Genomic DNA, 26,201 nt, shown 5'->3' on the forward strand with positions numbered 1-26,201 from the left:
CTGTAAAAGGCCTAATGGTTATCCTTGGCTGTACTTGCTAAGATTTGACAAATTGTCTTATTTATCTGTTGAGGCTGAGAAGAGTGATTTTCTATTGTTGAGGACTTGCCTTTGTTTTCTTGAACAGCAACTTTTTGTGTTTATTGTAAAGTTTGCAGATGCTGGAAGTCCACCATGGCAGCTTGATTTTACTTTGGGCTCTGGCTTTGATTATTTCTGGTATGGCTCAGTTTATACTCTTATGCAAGTGTACAGGGCTTTAGAGTAAGCTTCAGTGCAGTTAGCACTTCCAGCTTGGGTGGGGCTTGGAATGCATTTATACCATAACCTAGGAAGGTACAGTTTGCCTTGGTGAATTTTTTAATCTGATTTCACCCTTTGAGCTCTGGTATTAGCGCCAGCTCAAAGGTGACTGATTTCAGGTCAGTTTTAACTAATGAGGGTCCGACAGTTGCGGCAGTGCATCTGTTTGACATGTTGGTGAGGACCAGATCTAGAATGTTTGTTCCCCTTGTCGAGATATGGACAATTTGTTCCAGGGCATTTGAGTTAACATAGTCAAGGAACTGACTAGGCTTCGTGACCCATAGAGGGGGATCTACAACTGGCAATGACTTAAATGGGGGCCTTACCCACCCTAACCTTAACCTGGACTAACTCCATGGAGTTGTCCAGTGTAACTAGATGGGAGGTGATTTATCTCTAACATAGATTGAAACATCGCCTCCTTTGGTTTTCACACATTCATTTTGGGTTCTAAAGGCGTGGAAGGCATTGTGGCCTTGCAAGGCCGGGGTACTCTCACATTGAACCAGGTTTCTGCGACTGCACAGACATCTACATCTGCTAGTGATAGAAGTGCTCCCAGGGAGTGCAGTTTTTGTTTAGCAGCATGACTCTTATTTTATTCTGATTAGTTAATTTTACATTGGCAATGTTGTTTTGTAGACCTTGCCTAAAAAAAGGCACTATGGGGGAGGCAAGAGCCTTTGCCAGCATCCGAAAGCCTAGTGGTGCTAGGTGCAAACTGTCTCTGGCAAAGCAGCGAGGTTTGTTGACCATGGCTTCCCAGGCTGATAGGAAGTGGATCTCCTTTGAATGACCCAAAAACCGAGCCAATTATTGAAATCAATCATTCTTTTGTTTATACTGTGACATCATTCTAGGTCACGGTAGTATGCTGCTCAAGGCTAGGGCATACCTGCCTGGGAGACATACTCTGAGAGCTTAATGTTGTCTCTCTTCAAATAGTCCACTGAAGTACGTCTTAGGTCATTTACACCAGCATGAACTATGACAGAGTTATAATGGTACTTAATGAGAGCCTGCGTGCATGATCTGATGAATCCTGGCATCTGACAGTGACTTTCTTGTGAGTGAGACATCCATGTGTCTCACTACTCAGCCTCCAATAACAAGAGAATTTGAGTTTTGAGTGTTACGCCTTACTGGCTTGGTGGGTGAGACACTAGTGTTGCTATGTGTCATGGGTGCTGTGAGGACTGTGTTAGTTGTAGCAGTCTTGTGTTTTGGAGGTATCTGGTGTTTTGCTAAGTTTTTTGAGAAAACCTCTGCGTATGTGGATTTACGTGGTTGATGCATACCATGTGTATGAGTAACAAAATGTTAATTTACACGCTCAGAACTAACAAGTCAGCTGGAGATGCTCTGTTTGCCAACTCGGTAGGCAAAACATGGAACTCTCTCCCTGATTCCTGGTCAGGCTTATAGGGCGATAGTTCCCAGGTCCGTTGTGGCTCCACCTTAGTGGAGCGGGATAAGTGTTGCTGTGCGCCACTCATAGGTTCATAGGTTCATACTAGGCTATCTGCCCAAGGGCATTTATAAGCCTAGCCCATAGTTATGTGGCTTTCGCCACCCCTTTAGTTTGAATAAAAACTATGCCTATCATTTTTCTGTGCCTCTGTCAAGCAGTGACACTGAAGTAATCCCTGGGGTATATCTGCGATCTCCCATCCATTGGTCAAGATTCCTCTTGAACAAGGCCAGCGAGGTATTCTGCCTCACATGTACCGGGATTTTGTTCCACAGCATAGGGAGTCTCTGGGTGATGAATCTGTCCCTCCAGCACGTTCTATTTATAACCGTGTCAAGGTTTAAGTCTCCCGCCCTTGTGGTTCTGAGGGATCTAGATTTTTTGAGGTGAAGCATATTCATCAAATCTGGGTTTGACATGGCCTTATATGTCAGGCACAGGTCACCTCTGAGCAAGCGGTATGAGACTGAATAAAGCTGGAGTTCTTTCAGTCGGGCAGCATAAGACATATTTTTGAGACCCTTTATCCTTTTGGTGAGGAACTTTTGGGGCCTTTCAAGCTGCATCAGGTGTCTGGTCAGATACATTCGAACGGGGCATTGTACTCAATCATAGGTCTAATGAGTGATGAGTACAGGGGGACGATGACCTCACTTGATCTAGATATGAATCCCTTCATGATCAGGTGGGCGATATAGAAGGTTTTCCTAACTACTTTAGCAACATGAGTGTCAAACGAAAGACTACTGTCAACTTGGGTCCCCAGATCCCTGATGACTTTTTCTGTGCTCAGTGGATTGTCACCTATATGGTAGCTAGGGGTAACCTTGTTTTTCCCGAAGGGTATGACTATGCATTTTTTGGCGTTTAACTTCAGGCCATGGCTCTGGCACCAGTTATCCGCTTCTGTGAGGCCCTTCTGGAGGATATCTCTGTCAGATGTGTTTTCGACTATGGCGCCCAGTTTGCAGTCATCTGCAAACTTTGTCAGCCATAACCCTCCTGTGTTTGCTTGTACTTCAGAAAAGTAGATGCCGAACAAGAGTGGACCCAGGACTGAGCCCTGTGGGACACCACTTGTGACAGGCTTTGAGTCTGACATGGCTCCAGCAACTCTGACCCTGTGGGTTCTGTCGCTTAGCCAGTTTGCAACCCATCTTGTGATGTATGGGTTTACATTCAAGCTGATGAGTTTTTCGATGATACCTGAGTGGGGTATTGTGTCGAAGGCCTTTGCCAGGTCGAGGTAGGCTGTATGGACTGCCTTTCCTCATCAATGGCCTTGGTGACTGTCTCGAAAAAGTCAACCAAGTTTAAGAGGCAGGATCTGCCTTTGACAAAGCCAAACTGGGTTGGATCCAAAGTCTGCAAGTTCCCTATGTCTTTATTTATGAGTTCCATTATGATCCTCTCCATGGCTTTGCAGATAAGGCTTGTCAAGCTAATGGGGCGGTAATTTCCAGGGTCTGTGGAGGCACCGCCCTTATGAAGTGGGACCACAGTCGCCGTGCGCCACTCCTTGGGTACGTATCCTGAGGTGAGGCTAAGATTAAACAGCTGTCCTAACTGTGGGTTTAATTCCTCGTTGAGTTCATGAAGCACACAGCCGGGGACACCATCCGGTCCCATGGATGCTGTGTTTTTGCCTTAGTGAGGGCAGTTGTCACCTGGGCGTTGGAGTTGTTTTGGGGGCTACAATCCTCTGGAATAGATATCTCTCCTTTTGGGGGGGGGAGAAGTTTGCACTGAACCTGTCAGCCAGTATGTTAGCAATGTGTGTAGGTTCAGTAATTTTCACATCATTTTGAACTAATTCTGAGCATATCTGGGAGTTTCCTCCTAGGTTTCTAACATAGCTAAAGAAGGCCTTATGATTGTCTTTAGAGTCCTTGGCGATTTTTCTCTCAAAATTTGCCTTGGATGATTTTATGAGAGCTCTTAGTTTTTACTTATAATGATCAAAGGTGTCTTACCTTTCAAGGATTTTGCTCTATCTTGTAGTAGCTTCCTCCTTTTGTTGTAGAGCTTGTTTATGGCTGGGGTCCACCAGACTGGACGCTTGCCTTTGGTACAGAGAGTCTTAGTTTTGTTTGGGATTGCCTGATCCATGCAGTCCTGTAGGTGCTGGTAGAAGGCATTTGTAAGTGATTCAGCGGTTTGAGTAATGTTTACCACTGGCTCAGGGGCCTTAAAGGAGACCACACTAGTTTTAGAAGTGTGAAATCGGCTTTTGAGAAGTTTTTCACTGTGGTCTTTTTTGTTTCAGGTGGGGCGGGATGAGGACCTCCAGCGAGATTAGTTTATGATCTGATCTCACCAGTGAGGGGTATACTTCGGTGTTGAACATTTTGATCCCATGTTCGTGATGATGAGATCAAGTATGTTTTCACCTCTTGTGGGGATGGTGACTAGTTGTTCCATGGCATTTGAGTTTATGAACTCCAGGAATCTTTGGGTTAGAGTGTTCGGGCTTGAGTAGTGTTCCCAGTCTATATTAGGGTAGTTGAAGTCACCTAGTATGATGGTGTTTGGAGATACATTTATCCTCCAATGTTTTCAGGAAGGCCATGTGAGGTTCCTGAGTTTGAGAGGGTGGCCTGTAACATGCTACAAATTGCAGAGCAGTCTTGCCTATGGTTAATTGCACCTGGATGGTCTCCGATGCATCGTGCGTTGCCACCAACCTTGAGGTGTGGGTGTACTTTATGAATATGGACACCCCCCCTCCTTTCTTGGTGTTGTCTGGATTTTGGGGCGGAACGTATGATATGAGGTGAAACCTGTTAGTGCTGGGGTGCTCTCAGGAGCCTTGAACCAGGTTTCTGTCACAGCACAGACATCGATGTTCTCCATATTGAGAAGGGCCTCGAGTGCGTGCATCTTGAGATTGAGACTTCTGGCATTGAGCAGCATTACCCTTAGTTTTTTTCCTTTTTGGTGTTCTAGGGTGGTAGGTTTAGAATTTGAGCCTTGCCTAAAAAAGGCACTATGGGGGTGGCAAGAGCCTTTGCCAATATCCGGAAGCCCAGGGGTGACAGGTGCAAGCCGTCCCTTGCGAAGCAGCGTGGCTTGTCCAGCATGTCATCCCAGGCAGACAGACATTGGATCCCCTTTGAATGACACCAGAATTTAAGCCAATTATTAAAGCTCTATGGGTATGTAGCATGTAGAGAGGCTGAGTTTGAACAGTGTGTTTAGGTGAGGGGTTAGTTCATTTTGGAGTTCATGTAAGACATGTCTGCATAAAGTAGTTGAACTGAGATGGTATTGAATCTCTCGTGTTAGAAAAAGAATAACAGCTTTGTGGTTTGACAAGAATGTATTTTGTGTAAAGATGACCAGGTGTTTATACTGGAAGCTGTCATTTGGTTTGTTTAAGCATTTTAACAAGGTCATTAGACAAACTTCTGAAATGTCTAAATGCATTTTGTGTTCTGCTTTTATGCCAGTCTATCACTTTGAAACACAAGGTTTTTTTTTTCCCTTAATTAGTCATTGCGTAGGCTGAAAAAGCCGCGGTGGTGCAGTAGTAGCGTTGTCGCCTCACAAGTTCTCCCGCTCGATTCTTGACTGGAGCACCTTCTGTGCGGAGTCTGCATGCCCTCCCCGTGGTCGAGTGGTGTTCGAAAGACATGCGTGAATGGGTGTGTCTTTGTTGAAGGTCGGACTGGCACCTCGGCACCGTAAAAATCTACTGCCAATCACTAGCGGAACCGGCAACCCCTAACCGGGAAAAGCCGAAAGAAAGAAGTCATTGCGTAGACTAAAAATACCAAAAAGGCTATTAACGTGCGATTTCTGTTATGTTAATGAACCACATAACGGATTAACCCATCTTTTAGAAAAAATATATTTTTATTTATTTTTACATCACATATTTGTACTAAGTTAATGAATCATATGGGGAGTTACGGAACCCACAAACCCCCTTTTGGAATAATGCATACTTTTTTTGTCAAGTTGTCTTCTTTAACTTTCGGTTTCAAATCCCTGTAAGTTAACCAGCCACATAAGATTCCTACCGCTTTTCAAAATAAATAATTTTTACATATACGCCGTAAAATAACATTTGAGTTTCTACGTACCGTTACTATGTTTACATCGTTAATATCCAGAATGAACGTCTTAAAGTGGGCGTACACATCTTGGATATCAATCACGGGTAATGGGCTGCGCTAAGTACTGTACATCCAGGGTCGAGGACAGTAAACCTTATTTTAATAGTCTGGTATTAAAACGTCAACTCCTCTGTTTGTTTTACTTTAGTAACAACCACAAAATAAGCAAAAACAACTCTGCTTTCGTGACCATATCACCGCTAAAGTCTTTCCCGTACTGTAAAAAATCTCGCAAGAACAGAAGCCCCTGTAAAGGAGCATTTATCAATGTTATTTTTAATGCATTAACAACGTATATAATATACAATATGAGCACATTAAAATATACTGTGTCTAATTATCAACTTAATATGGTTCCAACTAGACATAAAAATAGCAGGCCAGGAAGGGGGAGCCTTTAAGGTTACAATTACTACAACATCCGGGTTTTTCTGTTCACTTGAAGAAAAGTCTCTCTTATAGGTATAGAGAAAACGCCAACATGGCGGCTCCCAGGGTGAAGTGGAAGAGAGTAATTAGCACCGCAGGGCCTTGCCCCAGACCTCGACACGGGCACCGGGCAGTCGCCATTAAAGAGCTGATGATCGTATTTGGTGGAGGAAATGAGGGCATAGTGGACGAGCTGCACGTTTACAACACAGGTAAAAACACTGAGGCACGTAAAAGGTTGACGCCGTGCAGATCCAAGATGGCGGCGTTCTATTTACCACTGAGAACTGGTGTGATATTTCCGCCCCTTCTAATAGTTTTGGCGCCAAAGCGTGTTTAAAACAGTAATTGTAACGGAGGATATTTATTTTGAATCGATAGAAAACAAAGAAACTCCATTGGTATGAACGTATACTGGCCATTTGATCTGTCCTCCTAGTGTGATAAAAGCGACGCATTTCTGTTGAGTAATCTTGCTTGAGATAGCAGAATGGCGACGCCTACATTTTTGTGAACGTCCCTATATTTGTACGTACGCGACTTCCTGTATTATGTGGAGTTGTAAAGCACAGTCCGTCTCTGTTTTCGTTAGATCTCAGCGGAAGCTTTGCTTTCAGTGTTGCGTGCAACTAGGGTTGTAAACGATCGCAGTTTTTTTTCGCATTTATTAAAACAAATGCATTCTTACTGTTACTGCTGAAAGGTTTAAAAATGCACGTTTGACGGTTCAAAAACACCTTCCCCTATAGAATGCTTGCATTTAACAGTGAATGTTTAATGAGTAAGTTAAATCCTAACCCGTTAGTTAAAATTTTGTCTGTTTCTAAGTTTAACTGGGCGTGCCTTTGATTTCCAGTCATAATTCGAGGCGGGGCGTGTTCACGATGATTGACGGTGTTACTTCATTCAGATTTCAAGCATTGTTCTGTTTGTGTATAAATTTGCGCAGAGTAATATTTTGATTTTCTTCACGAGTCAGGGACAAATCTTGAAATAATCTGGGGCACAAAATATTTCCACTGTTAATTTTACATAAGAGAGTTAAGGTATATTTTTTGGAGCATTTTTTCTCTGTTACTAAAGTTGTAAGCATAGCTGCTGACCTTCCATCTCTGAAATGAGGAACACTAGCTCTCATATTGTGGAACAAATGGGCAAAATGTAGAACACCTAGTAACAGCTTCAATTAAGATCATCATACAATGATAAAAATATGCTGGTTTTACTCGTCGAGATGATCTTTTAATGAATTAATATGGTTATTTTCTATTTGTCATGGGTATCATTTAAAGGGAGCGCTACAGAATCATGAAAGCCCCAAATATCGAAAGTTCAAAATACTGAAAACACCAGGATACCAAAATTTAATATGTATAGGTATATGTACATAAAGAAACCTATTACCCTTCAATTATGCGCAGGGAGGCAAGCCCCCCTGCACTCCCCATGTGGGGGGCTGTGCACCCACAACCGCTGCTATTTAATGTGGATCTTTGAGGAACACGAACTTTTTAAGACCCAAAATGAGGTACTTTCCTCGTAATGAGCAGTATGATTGTAAGTTTTAGTAGGGATTAAGATGGGGCAGCTAAAGTCTGAGTCATAACTGTCCCTGAGAAGTATAGATTATACGTTTTATTTATTCATTTTTTTTTTATTTGTTTACCAGGAAAGTCCAACTGGACAAATTGTCCTTTTTCAGCAGAGGCCCGGTGAGAAAAGCTCCACAGTTATATTTAACAGTACGCTAAATATATAATGTAGTGATAGAAATGTTGATTCAGTCTTGGCTGCAAGCACAAAATGAAAAAAATACATGTTATTTATTTTACTAATGCAATCATATAGTTTAGTTAGGAAATAAAGTAGCATTGCTGTGATTGATGGTAAAAAATAGGGTATAGCATTCAAATACAAAATGTTCTTGGGTGGCAAAAGCCAGGGTACCATTTGGCTAGGCTTATATAGGCCCTAGGGCCAATACCCTAGTACCTACCTATGAACGTAAAAATAACTGGTTGTGTTCTTTTAGCTGATTCATGCAGTTTGAGTAAAGTGAAATTCCAACTGCATTGTTAGGTTTGGATATGTTTAAGAAATTTATTAGTGGAATGCAATACCCTGTTATTGGAGTAGTGTATTAGAAGATTTTGAAGTACTGATGTTTTTTCTGGCTGATTTAGTAATTGATAAAAGGTGAAGGGTGAGTTGATTATAAGCAAGTAGATTTGGTAGTTCGAGCCAAGATAGTTGTTATAAAGCCAAACAATGATGGGTTCTGAAATGTGATTCTGTAGCAAACAAGTTTCGAGTTTTGTCAGGTCAAATTTCTTAATATTGGTGAGGCATAGAGATAAGATGGGTCTTGCTATAGTGGTCTTTGAAGATTTGTTTAGAAAGTGCCTATTTCTGTACAGGGTTCCTAGTTTTTTGTGATATGTGTGTGCTGAACTTTATATTATGATCAATGACTACTCCACAAGTAATTTTGCTTGGGAAACCGGAGAAATAATTGTATGGTTTGATGATGAAAGGGCCTCATAGAAACAGACAACTGGTGCCAGAGCCATGGCCTCAAGCTAAACGCCAAAAAGTGTATAGTCATCCCCTTTGGCAAAAACAAAGTGCCCACAATTTACCAAATAGGTGGTAATTCATTAAGTACGGATACCTTACCAGATACCTGTAGCAACTGGAAAGACCCCAAAAGTACCTCACCAAGAGGATCAAAGGGCTCAAACAGATGCCATATGTTGCCCGGTTAAAGAAACTCCAGCTCTACTCAGTGGCATACCGCCTGCTCGGAGGCGATCTGTGTCTGAAGTATAAAGCCATGTCCAACCCGGAATTAATGGACATGCTGCACCTCAGAAAATCCAAATCACATCGAGCTACGCGCTCGAGAGACTTGAACCTCAGCACTGAAATAAATAGGACATGCTGGAGGGACAGATTCATAACCCAGAGGCTCCCTTCACTCTGGAATAAAATCCCAGTCCAGGTTAGGCAGAGTCCCTCATTGACTCTCTTCAAGAGGAATCTTGATGAGTGGGTGGGGGATCGTAGGTTTACCCCGGGTATTACGTCTGTGTCAATGTTAGACAGAGGCACAGTATACTAACCTCGAAAAAGGGCATAGCAAAATTAATTTAAACTGGGTGGCGAAAGCCAAACACACTCTGGCTAGGCTTATAAATGCCCTAGGGCAGATAGCCTAGTGTGAACCTATGAACCTATATTGAATGATGGGTGGGGGGGGGGTCTGCAACTCTGTTTGGGTAGAAGAGCATAAGGTTTTTTTTTTTTTTTTTTTTAACTGTTAAGTAAAAGCTGTGTATTGTTTAGCCGAGATTCCACTGCGCTGAATGGCTGCTGGGTGATTTTTTTTGAGTTTTTATAGTGTTTGGGGCAGCACAAATCAGGGTGGAATTATCTGCATATTGAAATATGGAAGCAAGTGGGGTGGCTGTATGAAGATTGTTAGTAGAGATAAGGAGAAGACCCAGAATAGATCCCTGTGGTATTCCCAAGGTTACAGGCAGTAGTGAAGAAAGATTTTGTTGCCATTTTACAGCTTGCTGGCGACCAGTTAGATATTGCTGGAACCAAGTAAGTGCAGAGGAATGGCCAAGTTTAAAGGAGAACTGCACCCACAGACTAAATAAAAATGTTTATTTCTTCATGGTTTGATGTTTCGTACATTCTAACACCACTCTGGGACTTTTTACTGTTTTTTAAATATTTTCATACGTAGTTTGAGTCTGACCACATGGGGTATAGCATCTTGAAGTGATCCTGAGTGTTTAGTCTGTCTCTAGGTATCGCACAATGCAGTGCTTGTCTGTAAAAAATATTACGCAGGCCTCTTTCTTCCTAAAGCTACTGTTACTGCATTGATTTTACATGTATACACTGCTGTCTTTCAGTCAGTGAGTTTTAAGTAACATTTTATTCCATTCAATGACTTACTTAAAACACAAACAGTGGAAATGCCACAGAACAGATTTTCAGACTGCTTTTTATAGGATCATAGGAAGTTGCTAGGCTGTTGGCCCTGAGGCCCTTACAAGTCTAGCCAAGAATTTATCCCATGTTCCGACAGTCGGCACCTGATGTCCCTGTCCAGCAGGGACACAGGTGGAATCTCAGAGGTGTATTTTCTGTTAACCATCTAGTTATCCAGGTTGCACTTAAAAAGGGTTAATGAAGTACTCTGCTTGACTTGGAAAGGGAGTCTATTCCACAGAAGGGGGGAGTGTAGGACCATGGAATGTTACTAGGCTGTACTGCTGTTTCTTTTTTGAATGGCTAAATTGTAGTGTTTTGTAAAGCCTGAATTGTACTACTTTGAGTTATCTCCCATCCCCCTTCACACCTGATTTCTCTAGCTGTCAAAGTGCTAAGGGTAATTTGAGCTGTTACATGCTGTGATTAACAGTTCACAGCAAAAGGCTTGACTCGTGTACTGTTTTCTTGTTCTATCCTTTATTTTCTGTATGGGTAGGGGAAGGACCAGGGAGCTCTGACATCGCAGCATGGATGGGTTTTAAGGATAGTTGTGGTGATGTCAGTTTGAGGAGGGAATTGGCCAGAAAACTACCTGTATTCATTGGCCTTGATGACATCAATGAATTGGAGACTGCAGCAAGCTTTTCCAGGGCAGGATAAATGTTTTTTTGAAAGCGAAACCACCCCAGTACAGTAAGGTACTGTTCTAGTGGAGAGAAACATTTGATTTAAAATATTTTAAATGCTGTATTTTGTAAATAGGGAGAAAAAAAACAGAGAAGTTTAGCATTTAATAATAGAATCCTGTGGTCCATTTAAGTTCTGAGAGTGTTGTTAAAAGTTTAGAATGAGAGACATTATCACATGTTTTGGATGGATCAAGAAAGATGGAAGAAACTGAATTGCTTTCTTTGCGATGGTGGTTAATAATGTTAGTAAAGTTAACAAGGGCAGTGGTGGTACTGTGATTAGGATGGAAACCATGCTGAGTGTTGGTTTAAGATTTGTGAGTGGATGCACTTCTCAAGTATTTTAGGTAAAGTTGATAGTATAGCTGTTGGCCGATAATTTGATAATCCTGTTGAGTTTCCACCTGTATGTAGCGGGATGATATATGACTCTTTATAAACTTTAGGGACTTGTTCTGAAATGGGTTAATTTATCAATATGGATACTGGATAGGATATTGTTTCTGCCGCAATTTTTAGATATTCGGCAGGTAGATAGTCGGCAGCAAGTGTAGTAGGTTTAAGCCTTTTGAGATATTTAACTGTGGTGTTTATTGGGACAGGTGGGAATGAAAAGTTATTGAAATAAAGCATGGGTAATATGTGAGTCTGGGAAGGGGCAGAGCAATTATTGTTAGTGAAGGCTGGTATGGATTCAGTGAAGTAGCTGTTAAATTGTGAGGCAATGCTGTCTTTAGTGTCAGCGAGTGTTGGGGAAGGAGTGCTAAGTTTGTCCTGGCTTTGATTTTTTAAAATATTTTTATTATTTTTTTATATAGGTAACTATAAAATTAAAATTCAATATTGAAATAGAACAGTGATAACATAACACAAACTGTAACAAAACAACTATTTGCAAAGGTGTCTGCTAAATAACGAAACAACCTGTTGTTCTTAATGTCTTTGCTGAAGACAAAGAGAGAATAAAAAAAAGTTTCCATATTTCTAATATGTTTAATTTGGTTTATTTAGCAGTTCTTTAAGCGTTATCCATATGTTGTAGGATGTGGTGACTCTAGTCATCCTCATCTTGATCCTCAAAAGTTTGACAGATGTCATTTGTCATTTTTACAAATTCTTTCATTAAAGGAGTTTGATCACTGTTCCAGTTCTTTGTAATTGTTTTCCTTGCTATTGATAGTAGACTCCAGAATAAAGGGTAGTTCACTTTCCTTACACAATCCGTTATCTGTGTATTGAACAAAATTAATGATTTAGTTAGTGTAAATGTATCATTAAGTAAAGATTGCAAGAAGACATTGTCCCAAAAGTCAATGAACATATGTTGCCAATTAACCTTATCACATGGATTACTTTTCCAACATAATGTTTTCTTTTTATACATTATTTATTATACGTCCTAGAATATAACTAATCTGTGCATGCAATTCCATGTAAATACTTTCCAGTTTAAAGAAGTAGTAGTTTTGTTTAGAGGATGTCAATATATTTTTTGTCTTAGTTACTAGGTTTGTATTTATTTATGATTTGGAAATATTCCCAGTAGTTTTTATGAATATATTCCTTTACGTTTTTGTTGATTTTATATATTTTAGATAAGACCTTTATCAGTTATTTCTTGACTTACCAATGTTATCATTAAGTTTATGAATTTTGGAATATTATTTCTTATTGAAGGTTACATTACATTTAGCATACTTTCTATAGCTTGTCTGTGATTTTGTATATCCAACCACATATCTTTGTCCAAATTGTATCCAACTATTGTGTTCTCTGTACTTTGCTTCCATCCATTAATTGATGCCAGTAAATCAGATTGTTTCTGTGTATTGTTTTCAAATTAAATGTGTATTACTTTTGTGTACAGGCTATTGGAAACATCAAGAAAAAATATGCTTTAATAAGTGCGATATTTGTATGTGCACTCTCTAAATATTTTTAATATTGAGATGATCTATGTAAATTTAATCTTAACATTTTTATTTTCCAAAATGTAATATTTTGGTATCCATAAAAGTTCATTATTTATTATCTCATTTTATTGTGTGAAATATATCTGATTTGAGTCTGTACACATACTCTTGTATTTCCTTCCATTTTGCAGTATAATTTTTATTTACCCATAAGAGGACTGTTTTTACAACTGATAATGCTGAATGTAGTTCTATTTCTGGCAAACCAGTTCCACCTAATGGCCAATCCCTTATATGATGATTTAATCAAAAATTAAGTATTAAAGAGCTGAATTCTCTTAACATTTTTTCTAGATGGAGGTAACAATAAGGACTGTATTAGATATAGAATTTTTGGGAGTATAACCATTTTTATTATGGTGAGTCTTTCCTCCACTGTAAAGGCAAATTTGTTCCATTTTTAACAAGATTTAAGTTGTTTTTGTAATTTCCTCTATTGTGTTTTTAATGTTTTCTTTCAAAATTATTCCTAAATATATTGTCACATTGATCTACATATCTAGAAAATCTGTCTTCCACATCGCCAACAATTTCATTTATAAGTACAATTTTTGCTTTGTTCTCATTAAAAGAAAGTCCAGACTTTCTCTGAAATGTCTTTACTGCATTAACAGAAATTCACGTAAAGCAGTATTTATCAGTATCCGCAAATAACAGTATTTTGGAATTTAGGTGATTATTTGTATTCCTTTAATATCTTTCTTCTCCCTTATAAAGTTTGTGAAAGGCTCCTTAACCAAAGTAAATAGTAATGGTGAAAGTGGGCAACTCTGCTTAGTTCCCTCAGTAATTGGAATTAACTCTAAGATCCAGTTTTTATGTAGGCCACAGAATTATCATAGAGTAGTTTAATAAGCTGGGAAAAACTTGAAAAATTATATTTCTCTAAAACCAGTAAGTAATTCTAGTTTACAATGTCAAAGGCACTATTTATATCCAGGCTTAACAAAGTCGGTCTTTTTTACTATCTGCATAATCAATTATTGATGATACTCTTTTTTAATGTAGTCATATATGTTTCTGTTTTTTATAAATCCCGATTTATCATCATTAATCAGATTTGGTAGAAAATGTAGCTTAGCAGCATGTATGGGCATAAATATTTTATAATCTGTGTTCAAAAGTGATATAGATCTATATGAGGAGCATTCAGCTGGATCTTTATCTGCCTTTAATATTGGTGTAGTAATAAGGAGGATGGCAGATTTGGCCGGCGCCAACGTAGATAGGAGGATGGCAGATTTGGCCGGCGCCAACGTAGAACTTTTATTTTGTACTTAGTAAGCCATTTGACCCAGCGCATGGTGGTGACTTTTATTTGTACCATGACAATGGTACTTTAGTTAGGTCTTTAACTGTTATAAAAACTTTATGAAAAATGTGAAGAGCTTCCTTTGGCACTATTTTATATAGTTCCAATATTATGCCATCATTACCAGGTGTTTTATTCAACTTTAATTGCCTAATTTGATTTTCCACTTCAATTAATTGTATGGCTTTGTCTATTGGTTTCTTTTGATCTTCTGTTGGTCTGTTTCTAATGTGTTTTTTAATGAATGTTTTAATTATATCTTGGGGTCCATTGTTGCCTTATCTTGATTAACTTTATTAAAATGAGTTCTAAATATCTTTAAAAATTCATCTATATCTTTTACTTTTTTTACTGCCTGGCAAGTACATTTCTTTAATGTGATTTAGACTTATTAATTAATTTTGTTTTGAAAGCTAATTTGTGTAAAGATTTAAGATTTGTGGAATAGTTGATTAACTTGATTTTTTTCTAAATTTGTTATAGTTTTATGGTTTAAGATCTCTAAATATTTTTAATTTATTTCATATTTTCATTTTGAGCTTTTTGAGTATTCTGTTGTACATTATCTATTTATTTTTTTCTGTATGTCAGTCACTTTCTTAATAGCGTACCATTTTTTTATTCTTCCATTTCAATAACTTTTTAGAGCATCCCATACATATATTTCAGATACATCACCACTACAGTTAAGTTCTAAAAATGCATGGATCTCTTTATGAAACAAATCTTTAAAATCCTTTAAATCTATGTTCTGTCTATTCTTGAATGAGATCTGTGTCTATGGGAAAAGTAAGTATATAATAGAGAACCTGGGTCTGAAAATCTATTCTTTTGCTAATGTTGATGTTCTTTTTTTTTTTGATAGCATTAGTATCTTCTTCTTTGAGTATACAGTTAAAATCACCAGACATAATTATGTTTCCGTTTGAGTGTTTTATTATTTTGTCCAGTTGTGATTTAACTGTTTTGACTATGATGCCTGGAATCCAATAAACATTTATAAGAGTACATTTCAGTTTGTTTGTGCTCAGTAGCAGAGCTGTTTAGCTGGTTGTGACTTTACTACCATCTGGATACATAAAGCTGATATATTTTTTGCAGTTCTGTTTCAGTAATAGTTAACAAAACTGTACTGCATTTATTTCTTTCATTGAATATTTGTCTGTCTCTCTCTCTCTATGCAGTTTGTTTGTTTTCCCACACTCCCGCCCAAGTGTTGTTGTGTTCTTAAACTTGGCTTTGGAAGTGCCCATCTCTGCTGTAAATTTGTCTTTGGGCACTCCTCCTAGGCCCATCTCATTTGTTCACTCAACTGAGTGCAATGAGATCATTTGGGAAGGACTACCTTCTTGCTTCCTTGATTTCAGACACTCCTACCAGTCCCATCTTAACAGCTCTGTCTACTGTGTACAGAGAGAGCATTTGGGAAGGCCAACCCCCTTAGTTTCTTAATAATGAAATATATTCTGTTTCCTTCCTCTCCACTTAAAGAAAATACACTTTATTCAGCTGCTGTTACTGTAACCTTATTTTACCTACTTTATTTTGCCTTGTGCTCTTAAGTGTTCAAGAGCTTTTATTCTGCTGCATTTATTACTGCTTATTAGTAGCCTGTTTAAATTTATCTGCTATTCTAAGCATCTTAGTTTTGGTTTCAGCACTTGTGCTTTAAGCCAGTTATTTTACATTTAAGAAAGTTTTGTGGTCTACACTCCTGTGGACAAACCCTTATCAAAACCCTCTCTCCCTAAGTCCGCCAAGTATTTGGAACACCATGTCTGGACAGTTCCCATCAGTTTCTCATGGTCAACATGGGCATACTGAGACAGTGTAGCAACTGCCTCATGTTCACTGATAGCCCTCTTCTCCTAGCACATAATTCTTCTACTTAAGAGAAATGCATTTACATCAGTAACCTAGAATCCATGCTCTCTCATGCCACAGTCAGTACTCCTGACAAAGAGGAGATTGCCAGTACAAACACCACACCATCCAGATTACATAGCTAAGCACCACATACACCCACCTATGCAGAGGTCCTCAATAAAAACTTGCCTAAAGAGCAGAAACCTCCAAATCACACTCACAAACATTCCACACACAACACCAAACACAGCAGACAACACATCAATGTCTCAAAAACACAGATCGTAAGGCATAATCAACCAGCGTAGCCCATAAGGCATACCGATAAACTAAGCATACTAGTCATCGGTGACTCAATTGTGAGACACACCAATGTCCCCTTCACCAGACTCGACAAGGGGGAGGTCACGGTCCTTTGTTTGTCAGATGCCAGAATCTGCCACATCACGCACTTAATTCTCTCCACAACCGGTGCAAATATGACTGTCATTGTCCATGTTGGTGTGAATGACTTGAGACGTACCTCCCTGGACTATATGAAGAGAGACATGATTGAGCTCTGAATGTGTCCCAGGCAGGTATGACCTAACCCTAAGCAGCGTCTTACCTTCACCAAGTATGATGCCACAAAACCAACAAAAAAATAGACTTTAGCAATTGTCTTAGCTTCTGGTGTCTTTCCAAGGGGATCCAGTATCTGTCTGCCTGGGATGACATGTTTGACAGGCCTGGATGCTGTGCCAGAGATGGCCTCTGCCTGTTACCCCAGGGATTCCGGATCCTGGCCAAGGCTCTCACCTCCCCCATTATGCCTTTTTTAGGCTGTGTCCCCAAGACAAATCTTCCAGCATAAAAGATCTGTCAAAAAGCAAATTGAAGGTCATGCTGCTTAATACTAGGATCCTTAACTTGCAAAGGCACTCCCTGGAGGCTCTCCTCGCACTGGAAGATGCCGATGTCTGTGTGGTCATGGAAACTTGGTTCGAGGCTGCGGAAAGCACCCCTGCCTTACCAGGCTATGTCTCATTCTAAACATTCCAACCCCAAAATGAGGTCGGGAAGACTAAGGGGATATTGTCTCTCTCTTGATTAGGGACAGGCACACCTCCAGACTGGTGCAATTACTCCAGATAACTGACAGCAAGACACGTATCCAAGTTATAGCCAGCTATAGACCCCCCCCATCCATGGCTCAGGACACCCACTCAACCCCATCAAAGTACTCCCTAACACTCTGATCCTTGGTGACTTCAGCAACCCCACAGTAGACTGGGTGAACTATTCCTGCACTACTGCACTCGCCCAACGATTCATTGACTTCATCAGTTCTAATTCACTAGACATGCTTGTCTCATCCCCCACAAGCGGAGGTAACATTCTGGACTTGCTTCTCACCAACATGGGCGACTGCTGAACCACTCCCATAGTATATTCGTCCCTGGTAAGATCAGATCATCGGTCTGTCTCATTTGAAGTTTCTATCCCACCCTGTAACCAGGCTAAAAAACTTCTCAAAAGCTGACTGCAATCTCTTAAGGGAGGGTATCAGTAGCTTCACACCACCACCACCACCCTCAGAGGATGCAAACAACTATGCTGAACAGTACACCAATGCAGCATACAAGTACCTATACAACTACATGGACTCGGCTATACCCAAACAGAACTATAATCTGCTCCTCAAGAAAACACAGACCTGCCTGGTGGACATCCTCTATCAACAGGCTTTACAACAATAGGAAGAAACTGTTGTCCAAGGGTAAACAGGAGCAAATACCAAATTGGAAAAACTCCCTCCTTGGCCTCAACAAACAAATTAGATCACTAGTGAAAACCTTCAAAGCCAGTTATGAATTGAAACTAGCCTCCAAAACAAAGGGCAACACAAAGCCTTTTTCAGTTATGTCAGGAACTGTCATGGGAAAGCCCATGTTTGTTCTGAATTAGTACTTAATGGTACCACTTAAACTGATCCTATTGACTTAGCCAACCTGCTAGCAGATAGGTTCAGTGCAAACTTCACTCCCTATCCCCCACAAAGGCCCATTTGACATCCCTGATACTTGTCCCGCACCTCACATCTCCATAAATCAAGTGTTAAAAGTCCTATCCAAAGCAAAGAACACAGCTTCCATTGGACCTGATGGTATCCCAGGCTGTATTTTGCATCATCTCTGGCAAGAACTAGCTTCACCACTTGAGCACCCTATTCAACCACAGCCTAAGTACAGGCTTCATTCCAGCAGAGTGGCGAACTGCCACTGTCGTCTCCTTGCACAAAGGTGGTGCCACTACTTCCCTGGAAAATATTGCCACATTAGCTTGACAAGTCAGATCTGTAAAGCCATAGAGCATATTATTATGGATCTCATAAACAAGGACATAGGCAATCTCCAAACACTTGACCCCACCCAGTTCGGATTCGTCAAGGGCAGATCTTGCCTTTTGAACCTTGTTGACTTCTTTGAGACGGTCACCAAAGCCCTGGATGAGGTAAAGTCAGTACATACAGCTTACCTTGATTTGACCAAGGCTTTTGACACAATCCCCCACTCGGGCACCATCGAGAAGCTAACACAACATGGTGTAAATCCCTATCTCATCAGGTGGGTGGCCAACTGGCTCACCGATAGGACCCACAAGGTCAAAATAGGTGCCTCCACCTCCGACAGCAGACCTGTCACTAGTGGTGCTCCCCAGGGATTTGTCACGGGGCCCCTACTATTTGGCATCTACTTCTGAGAGGTCCAGGCAAAGACAAAAGGCCTGTGGCTTACCAAGTTTGTGGATGACTGTAAGTTGGTTGCTGTCATTGACTCTCCAGATGATGATAGCATACTGCAAGCGGGTCTCTCAGCAACAAATGATTGGTGCCAAAGTCATGGACTTAAGTTAAAAGCAAAAAGTGTATCATCATACCATTCAGCAAAAACATGGCCCCTACTGATTACCACATCCAACGGCAACCCTTTAAGCACACAAACTGTGGTGAGAGACGTGGGTACTCAGGTTGACAACAATCTCACATTCAACCATCATGTAGCGGTGGTGGTCAGAAAAGCCTTTTACTTGGTTCATCTCATAGGTAAAGGGGTTGCATCCAGAAAAAAGGAGGTTACTACCCCTCTGTACTCCTCCCTCATTAAGCCAATAATTGAATATAATGCCCCGTTTGGTATGTACTTTTCCAAACACCTGCACCAACTTGAAAGGCCACAGAAATACCTCCCAAAGAGAATCCATGGCCTCTGACACCTGTCCTATGCGGACAGGCTCAAATCACTGTCACTCTACTCGGTGTCGTGCAGATGTGTGTCAGATTGCTCAGAAGTGATCTGTGTCTCGCCTACAAGGCAATATTGGACCCTGCCCTACTAGAGATGCTCCATATCCGTAAGTGTAACTCCTCATGCATTATCCATTCAAAAGGCCTAAATCTAATATGCAAAATCAACAAAACCTGCTGGAGAGACAGGTTTGTCTTCGAGAGGCTGCCCATCTCTGGAATAGAACTTCCATACATGTTAAACAGAGTACCTCGCTGACCCTCTTCAAGTGCAACCTTGATGAGTGGATGGGAAACCACAAATTTGTCCCAGGGGTTCCACCTGTGTCTCTCATTGAGATGCTGACTGAGGTTTCTTTTTTGGTAATAACTTCTTGTCTAGGCTTGCAAGGGTCCCTGGGCTATTAGCCTAGTAAACTCCTATGATACAACTCCATTGAACTCAAAAACCACTGACTAGAGCATACCTTTGTCATCTTTATACTCATTTATTATGTTGGGTAAAGGTGAAGTATTTCTCCATAATATGATCACCCCCTTCCTCTTCTGATTAAATTGAGAACTACTCAGCTTGCTATCTGTAGTTTATGTAATTTTTGGAATCTACCTAAATTACTTCTCTAACAACCATTATTTAGACCATTCATATTAATAGAATACACTTTAGTTTATCTACTAGAGAATGAATAATGAATTTGCTGCTAGCTTTTAAATGTATTGATTTTGTAATGCCACTTACGTTTGATATACTGCCCAATAAGCATTGCAGTTCTAAACATATTATTGAAATTAAATACATTGGGTGGCCTAATGGTTAAGGTGTTTGCCTTTCAAACACAAGGTGCAAGGTTTGAGTCTCATAAAGGATAATTGGTTAAGCTTAAAATGGCTCGCAAGGGCAGTTAGCCTAGTACTAACCTATGAACATTTCTGAAACCTGTAGACACCCAAACAAAACAGTAAATTATAATAAATTCTAAACTAACGATTCTTTCAAAGTTTCTTCCTTCCATGGAGTCTAAAACTTGTAATTTGAACAAAAATCTATCCAAAGTAATCCTCTCATTTATTCACAGAAATAAGAGAGAAAAATAACCCAGCACCTCTTGCCTGCTATTCAGTAAAATTATAAATAGATGAAGCTCTATGTATCATAACATCACAGCAAGAAAATAATGTGTATACGAAAGGATCCATTATTTCTAGATTATAATATTTACAATTTATTAACCTCGAAGTATCATTTAGTTAAATTACTATCTTAAAGAATTCTGTAGTCAATTTGAAACAAATGTGAAATATGTACAATTAAATACATTGGTTATAAATAAAAAAAAACAAACATTATACAAACTTGTGAGGAGCTGCTTATTCAGCTTAGTTTCATTGCTTTGATGTTTTATTATGGAATGCATTTGTATCCCTACATGTTTTCTGATGAGAGATGAACAAAACTCCAATTTCTCATGTATACTAATATTTACAATATAAACATTCTAAAATTAATGTCTGTAGATTTTCAGTATTAATGTCAAGTTATTATGTCAAATACTTGTAACAATAAAGTCTTGTGTGTACTTTTCTTCTTTTCACATTAAGATATATCAAGTGTCATATATTCTACAGCTGTGCTAATACCAGTGTTCTACAGAATTGTAACAAATATCTTTGTGAAACAGTAAGTCAAACCTAATTTTCATTAATACTTTGTAGCGTTGTCGCCTCACAGTAAGATGCTGTCCGGTTCGATTCTCAGCTAGAGCGTCTTCTGTGTGGAGACATGCGTGAATGGGCGTACCTTCGTTGTAGGTTGTGCGTCAGGGCTGGTAACTCGGCATGTAAAAATCAACTGCTAATCGTTAGCGGACCGGAGTTCCGCTGTGGCGACCCCTAACCGGGAAAAGCCGAAAGACACAAACTTTAATGAAGTGTCATGCAGTGTCTGAAGTCAGTGTTCATCTACTGCCTGCTAATATTTGTCACCCATTCTAAGGCAGTCTGGTACTAGATCCTTAGAGTTTTCATCCTGCTAAACTTGCATGAATTATTGTACAGTATATATAAATTATTATGCAATAAATATATCTCTAAGACTGCGTGTGTTCTCTAAGATGTACCATAAATGTTTTTTTTATTCTTTTCTTTCCCCTTCCTTTCCTTCTTTCCTTTTTCTTCCCCTCTTCCCTCTTTTTTTTCCTTCCTCAATCTCTCCCCTTTTCTTCTCCCCTTTTTCTCCTTTATTCTCTTTCTGTCCCCTTCCCTTACTTTAACTGATCGATGAGAGGGAATTCTAGAAGTTAGATTTATTTCCGAGTGTATATTTGGAAATTGCGCCTTAAAGCAAGAGATTACTATCTAAGCAAGGAGCTTGCCCAGACAGTAATGCCAAAGCATGTCCTCTATTTCTCAACATTCATCAAGGCCACATTCTAGACCACAAACAATCAAAAAACAACCATAGCAAAACTGACAAAAATGTCCACCCCACTGGTTCATCCAGTCGATCCAGCAGCAATGGTTTCTGTTCTAGAAAATCTGCTGATTGTTTTAGACCTCTGCCCCCCCTCCCCCATCATTTTTGGCTTTGTCCGGAACTCTGGCTGTAAGAAGTTGAGAGGCATTTCATTAGCTGTTAGTCTGTTTCTTCCTGTGCTGGGCAGGATTCCCTCAGTATCCATTTTTTAATTGTGTAACTGTGAACAAGTCATTTAACCCAACAGTTTGTGTTTGGGGAAATTGAGAAAATGAAATTAGGCATGCAGTTAAGATGATTGTTAGAAGCCTATAAGTGCCTAAGAACCTGCTACTGACAGCAGCTGCTACTGACAGCTGGGAGATACCTAGACAGGGGTCCAGGGAAGTAAGTACTGTGGGAAGAAATAGCCAGGGAATTGTTATGGCTAGGGTTGTATAGGCCCTAGGGCCGATAGCCTAGTACCAACCTATGATCCTCCAAGATCAACACCTTCCGCTTGAACCTTGTCTGTCCAAATGCCAGCACAGCTGTGCTGTTCAGACTTCTTTTGTACTTATGCAAAGCAACAGACCGCTAATGTCTTTCTAAATTATCTGTCTGTCTGTATTTTACTGTATAGAGAAATGTGTGGTTTCTTTATGTAGAGCAAAACAACACTAGCTTTAAAAGTCTAATCATCATATGACATAATTATGGTTATGTGCTTGTAGTCATATTTAGTATGCTTATGAAAATGATGTTATCTTGCATTAACTTTGAGTCTACATCTGTCAGTAATAAACAAATGTTTTTTTTTTATTTCATTTTATCTTTTATGCTACCTCCTATGTTTATATGTTCATAGGACAATACTAGGCTATTGGGTCAGAGACCCTTATAAGACCAGCCAAGAATTTTGCCATGTTCCCACAAAATCAGCACCTGTTTCCCCTGATACTCCTCTTGATTATGAATAAGCATTACTGTATGAAGTCTTGCAGTAAGATACATAATTTTAGGAAAAACAAGGAGATAAAACTGACCAGCTTTTACTGATTATTGAGGAGAGTTCTCAATTGCTAATCCGAAAAATGTGGTGACAAAGAAGGGACATCACAAACTCTCCACATACAGACAGACAACTGTCAAGCAGCATGATAGGGAATCCCACCTTTTTGTGACAATTCTGTTATTAGTGCTCGCAAAACAGAATTGCCCAAAACTCAATACTGTGTTTGAGTGCCTTAGCCTCATGCACTTTGGGTGAGGGGGGCACCTCACTCCAGCCTCTCATACTGTAGGGGAGACACCTTGACTAGACATCCCAGATCAATGGGCAGGCATTGTGATCTGCCCTCATGGGAACAGTATTCTATTCCAGCCTTGCAGGCAGACTGGTTAACAAGCGGCAGTGTAGCACCCTACTCTAATTTTATGCATCAGGTGGCACTGTGGACGTGCTTCGTAACCTTTCTTAATGTGTTTTAAAAGTGTCTTACTTTGCCTTTGTAACACATAAGCACCTTTGCTTCATGATACCTAGGATCTTGCAAACTAAGTACATGAAGCAGAATTACTTATCTAATCAGCAAATGCAAAACTTTAACTTATTACTGTCACTACATTATATTTTTATTTTGTAATTATGCTTCTTTAACCTAAGCAAAACGAGTAGTACTTGTAACTATGCTACTTCAACCTAAATGAGTACTGTGACATGTCTGAGGTACTACGCAGCAAAGTGCTGCAACATCAGAAGCACTCCCTTAAAGGAAACGCGTCTCATCACGTATGTGAAAAATTAAATATAAAAGGCAAGCAAATGGCGTCTGCTGTCCCAACTACAGGGAAGGCAACCAAAGCAACCTGTGGAAACATTTAAACTCCTGCCTCAGGAGGAAGATTTGAACAGCTATTACCCTGAACTGTTAAAACCAAGTCAGGTTCGCCTATAGACAATCACTGGGTCATTCTGCTCTCTACTTTGAAAGACTCTTAACCATTGCAGATGCAGACTGACAGCAGAGATCCCCACCACCACCCCCCGAAAAAAGGGAAACACAATGGAGGTGAACACTGTATATGACTATTTTAAGCCAATCTTGCTGGCCGCAAGCAGGCAACACGCAAAGAAACCAAAAGGCATGTTAACCAAGTAGAATCTGTTGTTCCAAAATTTTTGAATACACTAATTTTTCCTGCGTGTGTTGTTCAACTCTTTTTATCCCCTACTGTCTCACTTGTAAGGATGGGAGTTCAAATCCTGTGAAAGAAAGAAAATGAAACCAAGCGTATTTGAACAGCATTTTGATTTGCAGAAATCACTTTCATACAGGCGGTATACCAAATTCAAATAATAACACAATTTTATTTTTACCAAATTCAAATAACGCAATTTAATTTCTAGGCTATAAAGCAACTTAACATCTAACAGTACAACTTAATTTAAACACATACGAGTACCAACACTTTAAACAGTACAAGCTTCCTGTGGTAAACAGGAGTTTGAGCCTCTGCCTTGCGGAGTGAAAAGCATTAAAAGTCTGTTCAGGCTCACCTCTGCTGCGATGAACATCCACCTCCTTGCCAGACTGAGATAAATAAATCCGGGTTGTTACCTATTAGTAGGGTAGCGGGTTACTGAAATCCTACAAGAAGTGCTATTTTTATTCTTATTTACTTTTTCTTTTTAAAGCTCTAACTCATATTTTTTTTTAGCCTTCATTTCCACTCCCCCAGATAGTTTCTTGAATCTGGCTGCATTACCGTAATGTAACTATATGTGATACTTCGGCTTATACTATTGCAAGCTTATGGGAAATTAACTTTTGCTCCTGTGTTGTGCGACACTGAACATTTCTGTCACACATTACCTTCTTGTTTGTCACAGTTAGCTATAAGGATGAACTCTGTCAAGTATGTTTGCGACTTTAGCAGGAAACTAGATTATTTTGGGAGACTAAAGCTGCACCTGGTAGGTACACAAGCTAGTTTATTCTCCTGCCATGTGTTTGTCTATGCGTAAATACTAAGCTTAACCATTTCCAGTGCTCAAAAGTGTTATTGCCTCATAGTTAAGTTAGTTAATTTTTTTTTTTACTGTCACATTACATGCACAGCCGCAGGCTGTATTTTTATATTGCAAGGTGCACCATTTCTTAATTTCATTATCTCTCTGTCTTTATTAATGTAATGCAAATTATTTTTAATCCAGCATATATCCAAAAGTGCCCCCGACAAAAAAAAAAAAAACAACAGGGAACATTATTGTACTCGCAGTGTAAAAACACTTGAGAGGATCTGCTTGCCAACATCAAACACCTTCATATCATGGATTGTTTTAATATATTCTTCTTGACTGACCATAGCTAAAGAGTACTATAATGTTTTCTTTGCTCCCTTTTCTTCCCATTTACTTGCATTTAATCAAAGGTTCAAAATGTATTTCTAGTTGTATGGTAATGTTGTTGTTTGGCTTTTCCCGGTTAGGGGTTGCCACAGCGGAACTCCGGTCTGCTAATGATTGGCAGTCGATTTTTTTATGGTGCCGAGTTGCCAGCCCGACGCCCAACCTTCAGTGAAGGCACGCCCATTCACGCATGTCTTTTGGAGGCCACTCGACCGCAGGGAGGACATGCAGACTCCACACAGAAGGCACTCCCCACACACTAGCTGAGAATCGAATGGGAGAACCTCTTGCTGTGAGGCAACAATGCAACTGCCGTACCACCGCGTATGTTAATATAGTTATGAATTAATATACAAGCAGGTCTTTTCACATGCAGCTCCCATGTTCATCTCAAGCACCAAAACATACTATCAGCAATTCAAGAAATACATATTTATTGTAAACTCATTTCTTAATAACTGTCACCATTGTTTTAAATTCAGTTATATTACACCTGTAAAATCTGTAGTATGTAATTGAAGAACGAGTAGTTGTATATCTCTTAACAATAAATTATCATTCTCTCCTGCTTTTTGCTTTTTTTTTTTTTTTATTTATTTTCCCGTTCCCCTTATTTTTCAAAAGGGGGGGGGGGTTCTATAGTTAAAATTAATTAAACAATTTATATAAGCAGATAATTACTTAAAACAGCTATATACTTGTAAATGTAATAGGGAAAGAAAAAAAGTTTTGTTTTTATTTGTTAAAGACAGTTGTCCTCCTTTTTCCTTTTATTTATATATATATATATACAGACACACATATATACATAGAATATATTCTATTAAATACTGATATGCTTTATTAAATAAGTTTGTGGTTAAGACATGTTGTAAATAT

The 26,201-nt window shown here is 39.5% G+C and overlaps 1 protein-coding gene across 2 annotated transcripts in view; it reads left to right on the forward strand.

Moving 5' to 3' along the window:
• Positions 1–6,335: 6,335 nt before the first annotated feature.
• LOC122807290 (host cell factor 1-like) overlaps positions 6,336–26,201 on the forward strand; it is a 3,131,707-nt gene continuing 3,111,841 nt past the window's right edge. For both annotated transcript variants that reach the window (XM_044078414.1, XM_044078415.1), the window contains exon 1: positions 6,336–6,536. In XM_044078414.1, the coding sequence (XP_043934349.1) occupies positions 6,377–6,536 (160 nt within the window). In that variant the 5' untranslated portion in view covers positions 6,336–6,376. The remainder of the gene's footprint in view (positions 6,537–26,201) is intronic.

The sequence above is a fragment of the Protopterus annectens genome, chromosome 7.part0 (genome assembly GCF_019279795.1).
Source record: "Protopterus annectens isolate FY-2018-M chromosome 7.part0, PAN1.0, whole genome shotgun sequence".
Classification (NCBI taxonomy): domain Eukaryota; kingdom Metazoa; phylum Chordata; order Ceratodontiformes; family Protopteridae; genus Protopterus; species Protopterus annectens.